Consider the following 16,841-nt stretch of genomic DNA (forward strand, 5'->3'; position numbering starts at 1 on the left):
TCGGCAAAGCACCAGCCCCTCAGATTCCGTAGTACTAGGCCAGCCCATCAGGTGGCCAAGTGAGGTGTCACACCACAGTCGGAATATGCCAGGCTTAACATCCTACCAGGTATGCAAATTTTACCGGTCTGCCAACCAAAATTCAAATATAACTAGCATCCGCGGACTCCTGGCTGAGAAGAAGGGCTTAAACGTTCATGCAACGACCAGTTACACGTATATAGAGGGTATAACATGACCCTGATACGTGGGACACCTAGTCACCCAGCTTGCCCACTTGAAGGTCAAAGGTCTTCACATGAAACGTTAATACAAACTTTGACACAAATTGAATACAGAAATCAAATACGCACCGGTACACTGCATGTAATCTTACTAAACTGTAAGACGCACTGGGCACATGAATTTGTTATGGACACAGTGTTACACGCTGAATTGACGAGCCTGCGTATAGTGGGCAAGACCTGGATGGAATGGGAGCTGCTAGTAGGTTCCTACATCAACAGCCTGACAACAGAATACTTTCCCGGCTATCTGAACTCAGACACAGCGTTCTGAGTTACTGTTACTTGTGAAAATTTGGGGTATAGTTGCTATCGATTACAACCGAGACCTTCCACCAATCAGAGCGCTCCCCTACGGTGTTCAGAAAAGATGCAGAAGTTGACGCACGAGTGAGCTTGAGTAGCCGCGGCCCATTAAAATCAGAGAAATTTCCCTTCAGCCCATCGTTTGCTCTGTGCTCCCATTTCCACTGCTGCAAGTCCCCAATCCTCGCCAGTGATTGTGACCCTTCTCTGCCCCTCTGCCGAGACCAGCTCGTTCCAATGCTTGATCCTCTGTGAGTGCTGTTAGGACGCCGAAGATCACAGGGACACCCGTGTCAATCTGGATCTTCATGAGGGCGTGAGAAACGCTGTCGCAGATATACTCAAAATGCATCGTAGAGCCCTTGATCAAGACACCAATAGCTACTACTGCATCGAATGGAGCAGTTTGGCATGTTGACAAGTGTTGAAGTGGGAGCAGAAGGTTCCTTGTTGGATGGAAGCGACGTCGAAGAATCACCGAAGTTCAACCCAAGCAGATCGCCAGAAGATGTGGCTGCTTGAACATGAGATCCTGCAATCATTCTATAGAATAGCTGAGCTGATATGTAAGACAGAAAAGCTGGTACGTACTTCGAGCATGCGAAAGGAAGTTCAAAACTACCAGGGACAGACTGGACGATGATGTTGGAGTCCTTAACCCCGCATGCTTTTAGTTTGTCGATTGTACCTGCCACGAGTGATTCAATGACAGTCTTGTTCCATCGCGCATGCACGATGGCGATGCGTAAACTAGAGCCATCGAATTGAACGCTGGATGGACCTTTGATTGAACTCATGGTTGACGACATCAATATCATTATCATTGAAGGGGGTACAAATGAGGTAACCTGATACTGTATTTGACATTGTTTATGCATCTCTCTAAATTTTGTATGGAGAACACTTTCGTGACGGCGGGAGTCTCACTCTTGTCTCCTCAACTCATCATAATTCGCTGGTCATTCTCATAGTGATGTCGGACGCGAACCTTGCAGGTAGGTGCATCACCAGATTAGCACATTTGATGAACTGAAAAAGGTCGCTCACAGTGACGTATTCTTTAATCTATGTGTTTCTGAAACAGCAGTCCCAGACAAAAGCGGCTGATGCTGTGAAGAAAGCTGCAAGGAACATAATCGTCTTAAAGGATGATTTGCAGCTCGAGGGTTCACCCTTGGATGAGATAGTCAAGCAATGGAAAGAGTCTCATGCTAATGACAGTTCGTGAGTGTTCACTTTCTCCGTGTACTATTTCTTTTACTCAAAGCACGGAATGTAGTTCTGACTCTGACTGTGTGTATTTATTGTCACTAGTCGTACGAGCTTTATTGCTGAGTGTGATATAGCTTCAGATGATTCCTCCGATGGTGCGTCATCCTAATTATGCACAAACGGGCCCCGATATGTAATTTTGGACAGACTCCTCGACAAGTTCTAGCTCTGATTCCAGTTCTAGCTCATCCGATTCAACGTATGTTGCCGAGACGTATAATTTATCTTGCTTACAAGTCAGCCTAAAGTTCAGGGGATGAAGCAGGCATGTATATTTTGTTGTCACGATGTGCTGCCGTCTCACGACCACAGATTCATCATCAAGTGAAAGCGAAAGCGAAAGCGACAGTAAAAAAGGAATCCAGGCTTGTAAAAAGGTCCCTGAGACTCTCTTGAGTGGAGACCGCGAAACGAGTGCCACCCTGTCCTCTGGTATACTCCCATTATCAGTGTCAGCTTTATCAGTACTGACTTGTGAAAGATGCCAAGGTTCCTGAAGTCAAGTCTAAAGTCATCAAAAAGAAACTCTCTGTCAAGGGAGAAGCTCAAGCTCCAGCTCCAGCTCAGGATCTGATTCTGATTCTGATAACTCTGCGACTGATTCCGCGTCCGACAAAAAGCTAGCCCGCAAAGATGCCCCCAAAAAGGATGGTAAATCATCGAATTCCGACTCCAGCGAGTCCAGCTCCTCTGACTCCGAGTCTACATCGTCCGACTCTGAGTCCACCACTTCGAGTTCTGAGTCCGAGTCTGAAGCCGAGATCACTGCCATCTCTGGCAAGATTACCATCAAACGCGACGTCGCGTCCAAATCTGGCGCCAACACGGGCGTCGCATCAATCCCGAAAGAGGAAATGCAGATAACGAAAAAGCGAAAGACATCTGAGTCTGGAGCTGCTGTAGTTACCGCTGTGGTGTCACTCACTACCGATGATGTGCGAGTTTCAGTGAAGAACAGAAATATCCAGAAAAATGGCAATAACAAGCCCCCGCGGAACGTGAGTGAGCGATTCTCGAGGATCAAACCTCAGGGTATACCTCCGGAACAACTTCTGGACAATGGGTACGAAGCAAAGGTGAGGTCTGTCTTTGGTCCACCTACGAGACCTAACCACTTTCTTCGTATAGGGCGGCATCACTAATGATTACGGTAATCGTGCACACCAGGACTTGATTGTTACACGGGGTGCAGGGTTCCGGAAGGAGAAGAACAAGAAGAAAAGAGGTTCATATCATGGCGGAGAAATCACTGTGAGCATGCTCTTTTTTTGGTGTCGATATGGTCATCGCCTGATTGATGTGGCAGATGCAAAGTCACAGTATCAAGTTCACAGATTAGACGCATGTATTTACTGGTCGATATACGTCGCACCAGTTACGTTCGCCAGTCCCACTTCTATTCGCGTTCTCACTCAATACAATATACCGATCGCTTCACATTCACTGTAAACCGTCAGAATGTATGTAGCAAATTTCATTGGGCGAATCGATATGGAACGCAACTCGGATTTAATCGTTCTATGTACCGACTTTGATTGTGCACATTTCGCGCAAAGCTCGTCGCAACCATAACCTTGAATATGAGATTGCTGGTTAGATTGACTAGATGATTTATCGAGGATTGTCACTGGCTTGAGAGTACCAGATGTTGCACAGCCACAGACCAAAGCGCCCGTCCGGTCGAACTTTATAGAAGGAAAACCATAGTTCCTTCTTATAAAGAAGTATTCCCTAGCTGGCAAAAGTTGCCGACCACTCCGCTCAAGGTCAAACCTGAGCGCTGTCTACTATGGCAGGCATGGGTCCTGCACCTATTCTCTTCAATGAATTTTTTCAGATGTTCATGAGGTGCATGCCTCCAAATGGGTGGCCAGTGAACTCCAAGATCGGTGTGTTCCTCTTCATTGTACCTCGTGTTTGAAATTTAGCGCATTTACTTTAGCTGTTGGCAACTCGGGAGGACCAGATTCCACCTGCTTGCTGTTCCTCCTCAAAAAATTGCTGACTGACCTGCGCTCAAAAGCCATGGCGGGACAATCCATCCCGACCTCAGTTGTTTCCCTCTCTGTCAACCATAACCTCCAAGAAACTTCGCAATCGATGGCAGCTCGTTCTGCAGCGAACGCAGCAGCCATGGGGGTTGAACATATGATGCTTGACATACCCTGGGGAACACCACCGTTTTCTGCAAAACCTGTCGCTGGTCAGCCGATAGAGCAAGTCGCGCGAGAGGCACGGTATCATGTTATATTCGATGGGATGGTGCGCACTGGCGCACACTCAGTCGCATTTGGGCATCATGCCGACGACCAAGTAGAGACCTCATTAATGCGTCTTGCAAGGGGAACGACCGAACTTGGCGCAGGAGGCATGCGACGATGCCGCAGATGGGGTATGGGCACTGGTGATGTAGAAGGTGGACTTGGGTGGGTTGGTTACCATGGATTGAACCGTTGGATTATGAGACCTCTTCTTGAGGTCAGGAAGGTCAGGGCTTCTTGACATGGATTTAAGTTTGATTTGTTGATGACTGACTTGTAGGATAGGATCCTTGCTACATGTGAAGAACACCAGCTCGATTACGTGAATGACCCAACAAACTTCCAGCCCGAGGTCACTTTAAGAAATGCGATCAGGCAAATGCTGACCCTGCAGGAAGAGGGCAAGGATATGGTGACATCTTGTTTCGAACATATATCCAGTATCACTTATCATTACGCAGTCTGCACTTTCTGGGCTACCACAACATATTTCTGGTTCCCTTGAAAAGATAAAGATAGCTGCAGCTGACCTCCAGGAAACCACGATGGATCTCGAAGGTGGATTGCATCAGCTTCATGGGGCAGTGAAAGTTCTTTCGTCGCGACTCGAGGACGTGGATAATGAGGGTGAGTAACTATTGCATCAAATACCTTTCAAAACGGCATTCATGGCTATGCTAGTCACGTTCCACCTTAAAAACCTGACTCTCCCTTCTCCTCCAAGTACTCTCATCCTTTCCTCGCACGCGCTGCCTGCTATCGTGGATCCAACCGTTCGTCTTGCTTTCGTCCTTCGGGTCATGCGTTATGTATCGTTCCATCCATGGGGATCTCTGCGTGCGGACGGCAACCGACGCAGAAGTAGCATACAGCACATCATCGATACTCTGTGGCAGTCTGACGGTGCCCCATCATTCACTGCAGGTGGTGGAGTACTTTGGCAGCCTGCGATATTCAGCGCTAAAAGGCGACTCCGAGTGGGCACCCAGTGTCTTGGTCGCCAATTACAACCAGGCGAGAGATTTGCCTGGATGGCATCTAGACTGCCTGCTGTTCCCTACCACATATTGGACACTGCAACATTATCTTCAAAGTTGGATGTCGATATCACGGAACGCCTTGCAATCGCCATGAGTCGCGGCGACGACTCTTTGGAGGTCCTCTTTGACTGCCGTTTCCTTGTGCGCTTTGATCTGTCACTGATTCCAGAAACACTGGTCGGAGCTCTACGAAAATACCAGGAGACGGGGGTGAACGTGCGAATCAAGCCCCACACAAAATATTATTGGCCCAAGGTGGTGTTGCGAAAGTCTTCTTATCCAGATACTACATATGCTACACTGATCGACAACGGACAGGTAGACACATTCGGGCACGCGCCTTGGGTGACCATGGAATACATAAGGCTACTGGACGCGACCTGATATATGGTTTATACCTTTACGCATACATCACAATACATTGTAACGGTCGAATCGTTATTACAGCCGAGCTTTCTCCCTACATCCAGCCTGCAAAAACACTTCGAAAACCCCATACCAAACCTGGGGATCAAAGTACTCGACCCAATCATGACCGAAACGAAGAGTTGGTACCGAACCTGGTGCATCTCCTACCGGCACCACACGCGCCCATGGAATAAGCCTCAAAAAGCCCTGAACATTGGAGAAAGGCAAGATCTGATCAAGTTCACCGTGGATGATCATGAATTGAGTGTCTGGCGACAGACGAGAATGAAAACCAGTAAAATCATATTGAGAGACTGCTCGTTTTTGCTGTACTGTGACAGGATAAACGTTACGCTAAGAGGACTCGGAGAAGGATACCTACATATGGTCTTAAATGGCCTGAATATTGCATCAATTTGGTCAGCACTGATCATCTCGGATAAAGGCAAGAGCACGACCTGCCAATTAACCCGCGATCTACGATCTCTTCAATTCTCTTCTGGTTGGCTTCACTGGCAAACCACTCGGGGTCATAGTTGGGTAGCATAGTGAGGCGCACAAGCTCTCTGATTAGTTCACGTGTCAAGGGTCCTGTCGGTCTCCTCGGGAACTTCAGTCCGTATTTTGGGTCCAGGACAGGTGTGAATGTAGTACAAGCGAGTACAACATGTGTTACATGAAAACGTAGGGGAGTCGGGTTCGTGCGGTGAAAGGGTAAGAATAAAAGACTCTGAACGACAACACCTTATAAGACACGTGAGGTGCGAGCTATGGTGTGAGTTGCCTTCCTTGAACCTACCTCCCATGGAATGTCCGCAAAGAGCAACCTCGCTCCACTGAAGATGCTGAATTAGAGAGAGAAGGTCTCTTGCTAGTGTTTCAATAGTAAAAGGGTCATCTTTGCGAGTCTTTGAATCCCCCATGCCCCTGTCTATGGTGAAACAAGGAGTCGGAAAGCAGTCTTTGACACTTACCTGTGGTCATAGACCAACACTGCATCGAGTCAAATTATACACATAACTTATTCAGTGTACTAACCACGCACCTTGTCGATGTTTAGCTAGTAGCGATGATACTTTGCTCGCGTCCCTCCGACAGGATGTGGTTCCACCGACGAACACGAGCGGCACCGATGCCCCCTCAGGCTTGTGGTCGGAGCCAAGCACCTCGTATGCTAACTGAGTTCCATCTGGAAGTTGCAAAGTGGAGTAATCGTCCATCTTGGCCTTGCAACAGACTCGTGACAAGCCGCCTTACACGATTGCGACGGTAAGACGAAGGTGCAGGTGCTCGGCGCTCGGTGCCCAGGCGTCAGACGTTCAACTGCAACTGGCAACACCCTTGTGCTTATAGTAGCCTTGTACTGTGACTGAAATTTGAAAGTCCGGCACTACTACCCCTACAGGCAGATGCGGCAGAGTCCGGCAGAACTTAATATCAGGAGGCTCTAATACCCCGAATTCTTCCAATTCATCTTATATGGCATTGATGACTGGAGTCTTCCACCGAAATCTCTTGACGACAAGATCATGATAGTTGATAATGCCTCATGCGATGACGGACCTAGTGGGATGTGGACGCGCTGATGAGTCTTCTATTAATGGTGTTTCTTAGTGACAGTTACCATACATTGACATTCATATTATCATATAGCCTTGAAAATTTTGCGAAGCAGCAGAAGTATTATGATGATTTTGCCAGAATTCTACCGGTCATGCTGGGCATTGCTGGCACAACTTGAGTTGCCTGTACATAATTCTGCCCTCAGCACTTGCGCTTTAGCTTGATTATCAGGTGTTCCAAAAACTGCCTAGTAGCAAGTATCTGCAGAATTCGCAGTACTTACACATCCCGCACACGAACAAGCTTTGCAAGGCCCCTCCCCAAAACCTGGAGTGCCCCAACTCTGCATCTAGCTAGAACTTCTGCGGCGAAATTAACCGTCACTGTTCCCGAATTTGGGGATGCTGGAGTCATGCACGCCATTATCATATCTCACCAAATGATTACCAGCGTAAACCATCAATTGCACGGCACCTCGGTTCAGGAATCGCTCCGATACTGCTTTGAGCGGCCCAAAATTTGCATTAACTCTCAATGTCACCCTATCTGATCGTCGTGGTCGAACCACATGTTCAGGTGGCCTGGTAAAGTGGCAATAATTGGTGCTTCCCAGCCACACTGATTGTTTCCTACCGCTCGTTCCGAAAGGGTTTCGTTGGCGGGTGGCAAGTTGAGTTATTCTTGGTTTATCATGATCGCTTATAAGATTTTGGCCTGATCTCGTTCCACCATATGGTCACTGCCGGAGCACCAACAAACCTTGAGTAGCGGTACGTTCAGCCGCAGTAGCCCAATAATGCTGAATCTTGATGATCAATTAGGCACATGCAACCGTATTGCAACCGTCACTGTGTCGAGGAATGTGAATCTGCTGTACAGTTCAGCTGCACAGAGATCGAGAGAGCTTTACTTCTGCCAATTCGGTTCAGCGATCACCGTCGCAAAATCCTGAATGATTATCCCGATACACTATCCCACAAGAAGACCTCGGGGTTTGTTCTGCCCTCATGTTGCAGTAGAACTACAACACAAAGCCACGTGAACATAAAGAAATTTCACTGCCATTCATTCATTCCCTCGTTCACGGAGTACTCGTGAGTGGTGCACCGCCGGAAGTGCATATGAAATTCATTCGCCTGCAGCAGCAATCGTATTGGTTGTCATTATATGCTCAACTACCAACCTTCTTCATTGTGGAAGTCCTTCAAGACCAATTACCATGTATATGGTGCCTTCTGTACCCGTGAGTATGTCCGTTTGAGGTATCATGAGTGACTAAAATTATCCATTCACTCTTCGCGCGTTACTCTCTGGTGACACAGTAGATGGGAAAAATCGGAACATATCGACGTTCTGTACAACACGGGCCTCTTTAGTCAGCTGTCTTAGCAGGAGACTAGCGTGCGGTGCTCTGTTGTTGCTGCGAGGTGGTTCTGATAAGCTTTATTAGTGGAAAGTTTGCGAAACCCTTCCAGGGATCCTATTTTCCTGCTACTTTCGGTATCGTATTCCTTCTCGACTGATTGTTATGGCGGCCTAGCTCCTGTACTAAGACCTCAACAGAACGAACCCTTCTTCATAATAGCGGCCGTCGCAGTAGTAATTACTGGCGCTGCACAGTCCAGCATGGGTACGACATGCAGTATTGTTAACTGTCAGATTCGACAATCCTAAATACTTATTACTTTACCTTGCGGTGCCTAAGTACCTTTTGCCACTCACGATCCGTTTAATAATCCTACGTACTGTATATCACGGCACAGCTGTGTGCTGTGTTAATGCAATGCAATGCAACGATGTTTGCCATGAGTTGAGTCAGGAATACGGGACAGCTTTCATAGAGCGTATGAGAAGTTCGGACCAGTCGGCAACTTCACCCACGTTTTCCTTTTTTCTTCTTTCTCTTCTGATTTTTGCTAGATCGCTCTGATCAGTAGCTACTTTCTCTGGCTGGTCTCTCCAGTGAAGACGTAAAAATTATTGCCGATGTCATCGCAGGGGACACATCAAATTTCCCCTCCTCTTGTACCAGCTTCTCCTCCTTTAACTGGTGGTGTCCGGCGTCATCACACGATCTCAGCATCATCTCGCACAGCGAGGGCTGCTGCCCGTGCTCCCATTTGTGAAGAAACACAGGAGCAAGCACCATGGATGGATGATGAGGTCGTTGACGAGGATTGGGTTGGTGGAGTTGGTGCAGTGGGAGAGAAAACGGTCTCATTGCACCGACAAAGCTCTCTCCCCACCAAGTATAAGAGTATGTGAAAGTTACATCAGATCCCTCCTCGTAGCTTACCGTTATATTAATTCCTATTCCCTCCAGCCTTCCATGGGCAGAAAAGCTCACGACAGGCGGGGAATCTCACCCCAAGGACTATGAATAGTTTGTCCGCCATCGCTGGCCACGAAGGCGATGAAGAGGACTGGGAAAGCGAAATGAGGGGGTTTCAGAATGACGACGAAGTGAGTCACTGCTTAATTTACATCTACATCCTCCACGCTACTAGTGAACGTTCCAATTCCACCCCACGGATATGTTAATATCGGACTTGTCACGCCTCTCCTTTCCATTGGCAACTTTTTCGCTCACCCGTCTTTCCACAGCACGATATGTCCAACTCTGAGTCTGCCCAGCATCAACATGTCGTTGACGCCCAGTCGCAGTCGTCTACTGGCAATCCATCCCCTCTGTCACCTCAATATCCAACTTCGCACGTCCCTTCCCCACCTCCCGCCGGGTCGGGCGTGCGGCGTCACCAGAGCCTGACTTATGGGGCTCAGAGTGGTGTCAGGCAAATGACCTCTTCGGGGCTCAAGCGTGCTGGGACTGTGCAAGGAAGTGGACGTCATCCCTCAGTCGGACATAGCCCAAGCCCCCCGCACGGAGAGGAGGAGTATATCGAGGAACAGGAGCTTGTCAATCCTTACGAAGACGAGTCCTACTTTGCCTCCCGGTCCCCTGCACCTGCCCAACAGCAGCAGCAGCAATATGCTGGCCAAGGTCAGTATCCAACAAGCCCTATGGGGCGGTCCTCTCCGTGGAACACGCCCGGCGCTGGAGAGTGGCGGACCCCTGGTGGATCATTTTCCGTGGCAGGAACTGGAAATCCTGACGAACTGGCGCGTGCTCTGTCCGGCCTCGAAATTAACAACAATCTCTATGTCAGCAACATGGGATATCAAGCAGGACAATCTACCCATCCTCCCCGGTTCCAACCCACTCATCCGCCCCCCGCCCTTTCCCCTGGTGTGCGCTCGGGGAACCTGCAGGGCGCCGGCAACGGCTCTCGCAAATTGCAGTTGAACACTGATCTTGATGGGCGCAAGACCCCAACCGCACAGCCCGGACCGGCGCCTGCCAGCGTCCCCGCGTACGCCCAGTCTATTGGTGCTCAACAGCAAATGCATCAATCTCGGGCTGGTTCCATGAATGACGCTGAACGCGCAATGGCTGCCACCGGTGCTACGTCTTGGGAGCAAAAAGAGAGACTTGGCCAACGCACTTCTAACCCCAACCTGAACTACCGGTACAATCAAGGTCAAAAAGGCAACATCCCTAATGTACCATCCATTCCTTCGCAGTATCTTAATCAACAAGGCGGTCAAGCTCCGCGAATGGGGAATTCCTTTGGCCAGGGACAGACACAAGGTGATAACAACGCCCAACCTGTTCCCGGGTTCGTCAACACTCCGGTTGACGTTCCAACCCTGATTGCTGGAAAAGGTTATAACCCGCCCAATTTCGATGTTCGTCCTGGTTTTGTAAGCTCTCGTTTCCTTTGGATGTTACTACCTTTATTAAACACTGCCTAGGCCCGCTATTTTGTCATCAAGTCATACACAGAAGATGACGTTCACAAATCTCTGAAGTACGAGATATGGAGCTCCACTGATCCCGGAAATAAGAGACTTGACAAGGCCTTCAAAGAATGTGGTGGGAGAGGTCCCATCTACCTCTTCTTCAGCGTGAATGCCAGGCAAGTGATTTGGTGATTCAATACTAAAATATGCTCACCTTCACCCCAGTGGACATTTTTGCGGAATGGCGGAAATGTTAACTCCAGTGCGTATCCTTTGCTCCCGGACCTCCAAAGGGTCATATTAATTTTCCCTGTAGGTGGACTACACAAGAAGCAGTACGGTATGGGCATCCGACAAATGGAAAGGTGTGTTCAAAGTGCGATGGATTTTCGTTCGTGATATTCCGAATGCCAATTTGAGGCACATCCGCTTGAAGTAAGCTGCTATGCAAACAGAAGAGCTTGTCTGCTTACCATTCGGTTAGCAACACTCAAGAACGCAAGCCAGTGACAAACTCCCGAGACACCCAGGAGTTGTTACCTGAAGCTGGTCAAGAAATGCTCCGTATATTCCATACTCACCCTGCGAGAACTTCTCTGCTGCAGGACTTTGCTTTTTACGAGGTGCGTAACGGAGAGTTTACGTTTCAGTTGGTGTTCACATCGCTAGCAGCTTCAAGCAATGCAGAAGATGCAGGTGAATCAGCAGCAACATCAACAAGGGGGAACATCCGATGGTCCCACACCACCATCGCAGTCACCTCCCCCACAACAGGCCATGTTCCCGATGAACATGGCGAACATGGCGAACACCCCCGCTATGTACGGCACAATGTCGCCGGCCATGGGTGGTGCTTTGTCTCCACATTTGCTCTCCATGCAAATGGGGATGGGCATGATGAGCCCACCCTTCGGCATGCAGCAGACTCAGGCCATGCACCAGAGTGTCATGCGTCACCCCAGCCCTGGGCCCCCTGGACAGAACTTCATGGGTATGGGCAGCGTGCCCTACTAAAGCTAGCGTCTTCACGATTTTATGACCTTTCCCTTTCCCTCTACAGAGGGCTGCGAAAAGTTCCTCGATCACTAACGTTGGATATAGATTTCTATGTTTTGCGCCGAATGTACTCCCTAGTTTGTATATCCGTCACCCATGTTGAGTCTCTCCATCTCTCCATCTCTCCATCTTTCTCTTTCTCGTTCAATAATGTAACCATAGCCTCTCTTGTCTCCCTTGTCGCACATTCACCAAGACCGGATATGCTGTCATCATTGCTACTTACACTGCAGCTGTACAACGGCCATGGACATGGGACTTTGAATGGACGTGGATATCTGCTTGTTCGCTACATTGTAACTGTTTTGCCTGCTATTCCCTATCTATACTACAGAAGTCGAGAATTTCATTGCTATTTCCACCACATCGCAATCTACTGTCCGTCCGCCTGCAATAGCTCGTGCAATGCCTGGGCTGCCCTCAATGCGAAAGAAGGGTCATTGATATCCACATCAAGCTCTTCCACCAGACACGGCAAACCACTCTTCAGTGCGTCCAGCAGAGCACCGTCTGCTTCGGCATCGCGAAATGGACCTTTGTCTTTGTCGATACCCGAGAAACCTCGCGAGGGCAGGATAACGCGTGTCTTATCGGTGGGCGCTCCCTTCAGCTTTTCTACCATGATCTGACCGAGCTTTGAGCATTCCTCTTGGGAAGTGCGCATCAGAGTGACTGAAGAGTTATGATGGTGGAACAGTCGCCCCTGGAACTGTTTCGGAATGGTGTCTGCTGGTCCGAAATTTACCATATCCAAGGCTCCCACCGACACTACCTGTGGAATACCACATCTTGCTGCTGCCTCAAGGCGATGAGGACCAGCGGTGAGTACACCACCCACTAGCTCATCCGCAAGCTCAGTAGTGGTGATGTCAAGAACCCCAACAAAATGGCCCTCGCAGACGAGTCTCTCCATTGCTAAACCCCCAGCACCTGTGGCATGGAACGTCATTACAGAGTATCCCAGTTCCTCCAGCTTCTGGGTTGCAACCTGCACACAGGGAGTGGTCAAACCAAACATGCTGACTGCAATAGTCGGGCGTGATGACTTCAAATCCGCGCGAATAAGAGAATGTTTCGCCATCCCTGAGATGGCACGTGCTGCATTTTCTAGGATAACTTCTAGTATTGGATTCATGCCAGCGACGTCGACGACAGAATACATCATTGTGATATCCGTTTCACCCACATAGTGGGCGACGTTCCCCGATGCCATGGTGGATACCATCAGCTTAGGAAAACCGATGGGTAGGGCATCTCGGAACGCTTTCGTGCAGACGCTCGTATTACCCGAGCCTCCCGCGCCAATGACCCCTGCGATACTTTGAGTTGAGTGTAGACGTGCCAGAAGTTGCGTCAAGGCGATGGTCATAGTCTCCAGGACTTCTCCGCGGGAAGATGCATTATGGATAGTGGTTGTACATTCCCTCAGCACATCTGAGCGGGGAATGTCGATGTCCCGCAAACCAGATGGATGATAGGACCCGATGTCGATCAGGATAGCATCGCAGATGACAGTTGACTGAACAGTACGTTTAAGGAAGAGAAGAGCCTCCAACTTGGTGTCGCAGGTACCTATGACTGCAACAGTGGGTGGCATCGTTGACGCAGATCAAGGTTTGGGAGACCTTGGCGCAACACGTTTGGCGATATGAAGCCTGGGCGCCGCCCAGGATTATGTCATACATGTGGATGCGAGACGAAGCTCGTTTTGCTCGTGGAAAAATGCGGGGCACTATTCTCATCAGAGGTCCACAATGACGGGGAAGGCGATATCGAAGCGACAGCAGGTGCTAAAGCGGCTGAGAGATAACATCAGCCGAGGGACGGCGATTGTGGGCGGAGGAGCAGGTGTTGGGCTGAGTGCAAAAATACAAGAGGCAGGAGGAATTGACCTCATTATCCTATACAACTCGGGTCGCTATCGGATGGCTGGTCGAGGGTCCCTGGCAGTGCGTGGTCTTGCTATCTCCGCAGAAAACCAGCTGATTGATCGTTTAGGGTCTGATGCCTTACGGTGACGCGAATGCCATTATGCTAGAAATGGCCCGTGAAACTCTGACTATCGTAAAAGATACGGCGGTCTTAGCAGGCATATGCGGAACAGACCCATTTCGGGATATGTCACAGCTGCTGAAGGAGGTCAAAGACCTGGGCTTTACCGGAGTCCAGAACTTCCCTACAGTTGGCCTCATTGACGGTGTATTTCGACAGAACCTGGAGGAAACAGGAATGAGCTATGAGAAGGAGGTCGAGATGATCCGAATGGCACACGAATTCGATCTGCTGACAACACCATACGTCTTCAACGTCGACGAGGCCGAACGAATGGCGGAGGCGGGTGCTGATGTCATCGTAGCTCATATGGGCCTCACGACGAGCGGTACTATTGGTGCCAAAACTGCGTTGACCCTCGATGATTGCGTGGTCCGGGTTAAGAGAATTCTGGATGCAGCTGTGAAAATCAAACCAGAAATCATAGTTCTTTGCCACGGCGGTCCTATTGCCACCCCATCAGATGCAAGATATGTCATTGAAAGGGTTCCGGGAATTCATGGGTTCTTTGGTGCTAGTTCACTCGAGCGGCTGCCAGTCGAGTTCGCCATGAAGGAGGTTGCTCAGGAATTTAAATCAATCCGTTTAACTGCCCGCCTGGTAAGAATAACGAAACCATATTCGAGTGTCAGAACTGACCGTGAAAACACACAGTGACCGTATTGAAAATGTGCCAGACCATTTTCAATTGAGGTAGCAGCTGACAGGGGGCCTACCAGTGACACTGCATACCGATAGCACTAGGTATCAAATTTATTTAGATAGCTGAGAAATGAATGATCCAGCGTATAAGTATCATATAAACCATAGTTGAAATGCAGACTGAAATTGTGTGATAGACCAATGACAACCACATCTACCAAAGTTCGGTAGTACTTGGACAGCGCGACTTGTGGAATCAACAAGGCAAAACAAGATCTTGACCTGTGTCGAATTGGACCACACAGTACTAGTGACAACATCTGTTGACGCGTTGTATCACATAGCTTTTAGCTCAACTGCGTTCAAGCGGCCCACAAGTTTTCGAAATCAGAATGGCGCTCCTTTCAGACCGTCAAAAAGATGAACTGTGCGTGAACCGGGCTTCGGAACATTTGTCTACTACTGACCGTGACCGTGTATCGATGTAGACATAAATCCATGCTAGAGTACCTGCATACAAGCAATTTCACAGCAGCTTATAACGCACTAAAGGAGGACACTGGAGTGGAGTATACACCAGACCCCAAGGCCAAGTACGCGGGTCTGTTGGAGAAGAAATGGACCAGCGTTATACGGTTGCAGAAGAAGGTGCGTTCCGAGATGTGCATCTATCATCATGTTGATGATCGAACTCATGTGTCATTGCAGATCATGGATCTCGAGACCCGAAATGCATCTCTTCAAGAGGAATTATCCATTGCCCCATCAAAACGTGCCGCAATGCAGGCAGATTGGGTACCTCGCGCCCCCGCAGCACACGTATTGACTGGCCACAGAGGTCACATTACGCGTGTCGCTTTCCATCCACAGTACTCGATATTAGCCTCTGCAAGCGAGGATGCAACAGTGAAGATATGGGACTGGGAAACAGGCGAGTTCGAACGGACATTAAAGGGACACCACCGTGCCGTCCATGATGTCGATTTTGACCACAAGGGACACTTGCTCGGTGAGTGACATGCACGTGTGTGCAAGCACCGTTGATGAGTCCGTATCGGTGATGACGTTCAGTGACATGTTCGTCTGACCTATTTATCAAGATATGGGACTCTGAAAATGAGTGGAAGAACACAAAGACACTATCAGGACATGATCACTCGGTATCCTCGGTGCGATTCATGCCTGGAGATCAATATATCGTCAGTGCAAGTCGAGACAGCACAATTCGCGTTTTCGATGTTGCATCAACGTAGGAATGCCCTTCCGCATTTATTTTAGAAAGCTGACTTCACATATGATAAAGACATCTAGTACGAACGATCTCCGGTCATTCAGAATGGGTGCGTTGCGCAGTGCCCTCAGATGACGGCCGGTTACTTGCAAGCGCGTCAAAAGACAAGGTAAGCCTTCATCTTTCGTTCAACAAACATCCTTTCATATTTGAGAATTCAGACTGCAAAACTATGGGATCCCCTGACAGGAGAATGCAAAGGAGAGCTAAGAGGGCATGATAATGAGCTGGAGGCGGTTTGCTTTGCACCCGTGGCTGCATACGCCGCCATTCGCGAGCTTGCAGGCCTGCCAGTAAGACCAGATAACTATCAGCAGCAATCATGCATCTCAAACCATCCCTATCTAGAACGTAGGTCCCAAGGGTCCTGGGGCTTATGTCGCTACTGGATCCCGAGACAAGACCGTCAAGCTTTGGGACGTCCAGAGCGGACAGATGATTAAGAACCTTGTATGTATACTTTCCTTCGCCACAGATGCTTACTGATTTTCCCTAGGCTGGACATGACAACTGGGTGCGCGCACTTGTCTTCCACCCCTCCGGCAAGCTCCTTCTGTCGGCGGCAGACGACAAGACAATACGTGTGTGGGAGCTGTCCACAGGACGATGCATGAAGACCGTGGAGGCACATTCTCACTTTGTAGCAACACTTGCATGGGGTCGGCAGAGGGTTTCCACAGCGAAATCAAATGGCGCGGACGCGAAGGTTGGCGAAGCAGAAAAGCTTGTGAATGTTGTCGCATCGGCTGGCGTTGACCAGATAATCAAGATATGGCTTCCATGATGCATTCACTCAGAGAGCTTAAGCTACACTTTGAATTTTGGCAGTATATGCGCTTTCGTACTTCGTTCCCATCCTCTGCGA

The 16,841-nt window shown here is 49.1% G+C and overlaps 8 protein-coding genes across 8 annotated transcripts; 5 read left to right on the forward strand and 3 right to left on the reverse strand.

Moving 5' to 3' along the window:
• Positions 1–720: 720 nt before the first annotated feature.
• Positions 721–1,387, reverse strand: BJ212DRAFT_1474039 (6,7-dimethyl-8-ribityllumazine synthase; the record flags this gene model as incomplete). Its single annotated transcript, XM_041339033.1, has 3 exons — positions 721–951; positions 1,010–1,133; positions 1,182–1,387. The coding sequence occupies 3 exons, from the start codon at positions 1,385–1,387 to the stop codon at positions 721–723; spliced, it is 561 nt and encodes a 186-aa protein (XP_041199670.1).
• A 77-nt stretch (positions 1,388–1,464) lies between these two features.
• Positions 1,465–3,563, forward strand: BJ212DRAFT_1308551 (SRP40, C-terminal domain-containing protein). The gene is made up of 7 exons (XM_041333894.1): positions 1,465–1,585; positions 1,640–1,814; positions 2,023–2,061; positions 2,188–2,351; positions 2,385–2,938; positions 2,991–3,113; positions 3,169–3,563. Exons 1-7 carry the CDS (start codon positions 1,564–1,566, stop codon positions 3,199–3,201), a joined length of 1,110 nt encoding a protein of 369 aa, XP_041199671.1. The 5' UTR covers positions 1,465–1,563; the 3' UTR covers positions 3,202–3,563.
• Positions 3,564–3,660: 97 nt separating this feature from the next.
• BJ212DRAFT_1258126 (PP-loop family-domain-containing protein) lies at positions 3,661–5,547 on the forward strand (the record flags this gene model as incomplete). Its single annotated transcript, XM_041329913.1, is given in 5 exon segments — positions 3,661–3,751; positions 3,805–4,349; positions 4,404–4,545; positions 4,565–4,750; positions 4,805–5,547. The coding sequence occupies 5 exon segments, from the start codon at positions 3,661–3,663 to the stop codon at positions 5,545–5,547; spliced, it is 1,707 nt and encodes a 568-aa protein (XP_041199672.1).
• A 57-nt stretch (positions 5,548–5,604) lies between these two features.
• Positions 5,605–6,791, reverse strand: BJ212DRAFT_1256779 (Alpha/Beta hydrolase protein; the record flags this gene model as incomplete). The annotated part of the gene is made up of 6 exons (XM_041329813.1): positions 5,605–5,903; positions 5,954–5,970; positions 6,027–6,315; positions 6,371–6,498; positions 6,546–6,564; positions 6,617–6,791. 6 exons carry the CDS (start codon positions 6,789–6,791, stop codon positions 5,605–5,607), a joined length of 927 nt encoding a protein of 308 aa, XP_041199673.1.
• A 1,974-nt stretch (positions 6,792–8,765) lies between these two features.
• Positions 8,766–12,157, forward strand: BJ212DRAFT_7852 (YT521-B-like domain-containing protein). Its single transcript, XM_041344072.1, has 8 exons — positions 8,766–9,391; positions 9,458–9,597; positions 9,739–10,896; positions 10,948–11,111; positions 11,161–11,197; positions 11,252–11,370; positions 11,420–11,558; positions 11,608–12,157. Exons 1-8 carry the CDS (start codon positions 9,121–9,123, stop codon positions 11,947–11,949), a joined length of 2,370 nt encoding a protein of 789 aa, XP_041199674.1. The 5' UTR covers positions 8,766–9,120; the 3' UTR covers positions 11,950–12,157.
• Positions 12,158–12,364: 207 nt separating this feature from the next.
• On the reverse strand, positions 12,365–13,588 carry BJ212DRAFT_1474044 (uncharacterized protein; the record flags this gene model as incomplete). Its single annotated transcript, XM_041339034.1, has 1 exon — positions 12,365–13,588. The coding sequence occupies one exon, from the start codon at positions 13,586–13,588 to the stop codon at positions 12,365–12,367; it is 1,224 nt and encodes a 407-aa protein (XP_041199675.1).
• A 157-nt stretch (positions 13,589–13,745) lies between these two features.
• Positions 13,746–14,735, forward strand: BJ212DRAFT_1443063 (TIM-barrel-protein domain-containing protein; the record flags this gene model as incomplete). Its single annotated transcript, XM_041337769.1, has 3 exons — positions 13,746–13,940; positions 13,990–14,643; positions 14,721–14,735. The coding sequence occupies 3 exons, from the start codon at positions 13,746–13,748 to the stop codon at positions 14,733–14,735; spliced, it is 864 nt and encodes a 287-aa protein (XP_041199676.1).
• A 342-nt stretch (positions 14,736–15,077) lies between these two features.
• On the forward strand, positions 15,078–16,760 carry BJ212DRAFT_1256204 (WD40-repeat-containing domain protein; the record flags this gene model as incomplete). The annotated part of the gene is made up of 8 exons (XM_041329774.1): positions 15,078–15,112; positions 15,174–15,333; positions 15,394–15,694; positions 15,757–15,934; positions 15,989–16,085; positions 16,138–16,269; positions 16,325–16,426; positions 16,473–16,760. The coding sequence occupies 8 exons, from the start codon at positions 15,078–15,080 to the stop codon at positions 16,758–16,760; spliced, it is 1,293 nt and encodes a 430-aa protein (XP_041199677.1).
• Between the last annotated feature and the right edge of the window lie 81 nt (positions 16,761–16,841).

The sequence above is a fragment of the Suillus subaureus genome, assembly GCF_016647635.1.
Source record: "Suillus subaureus strain MN1 chromosome Unknown BJ212scaffold_1, whole genome shotgun sequence".
In the NCBI taxonomy this organism is placed as follows: domain Eukaryota; kingdom Fungi; phylum Basidiomycota; class Agaricomycetes; order Boletales; family Suillaceae; genus Suillus; species Suillus subaureus.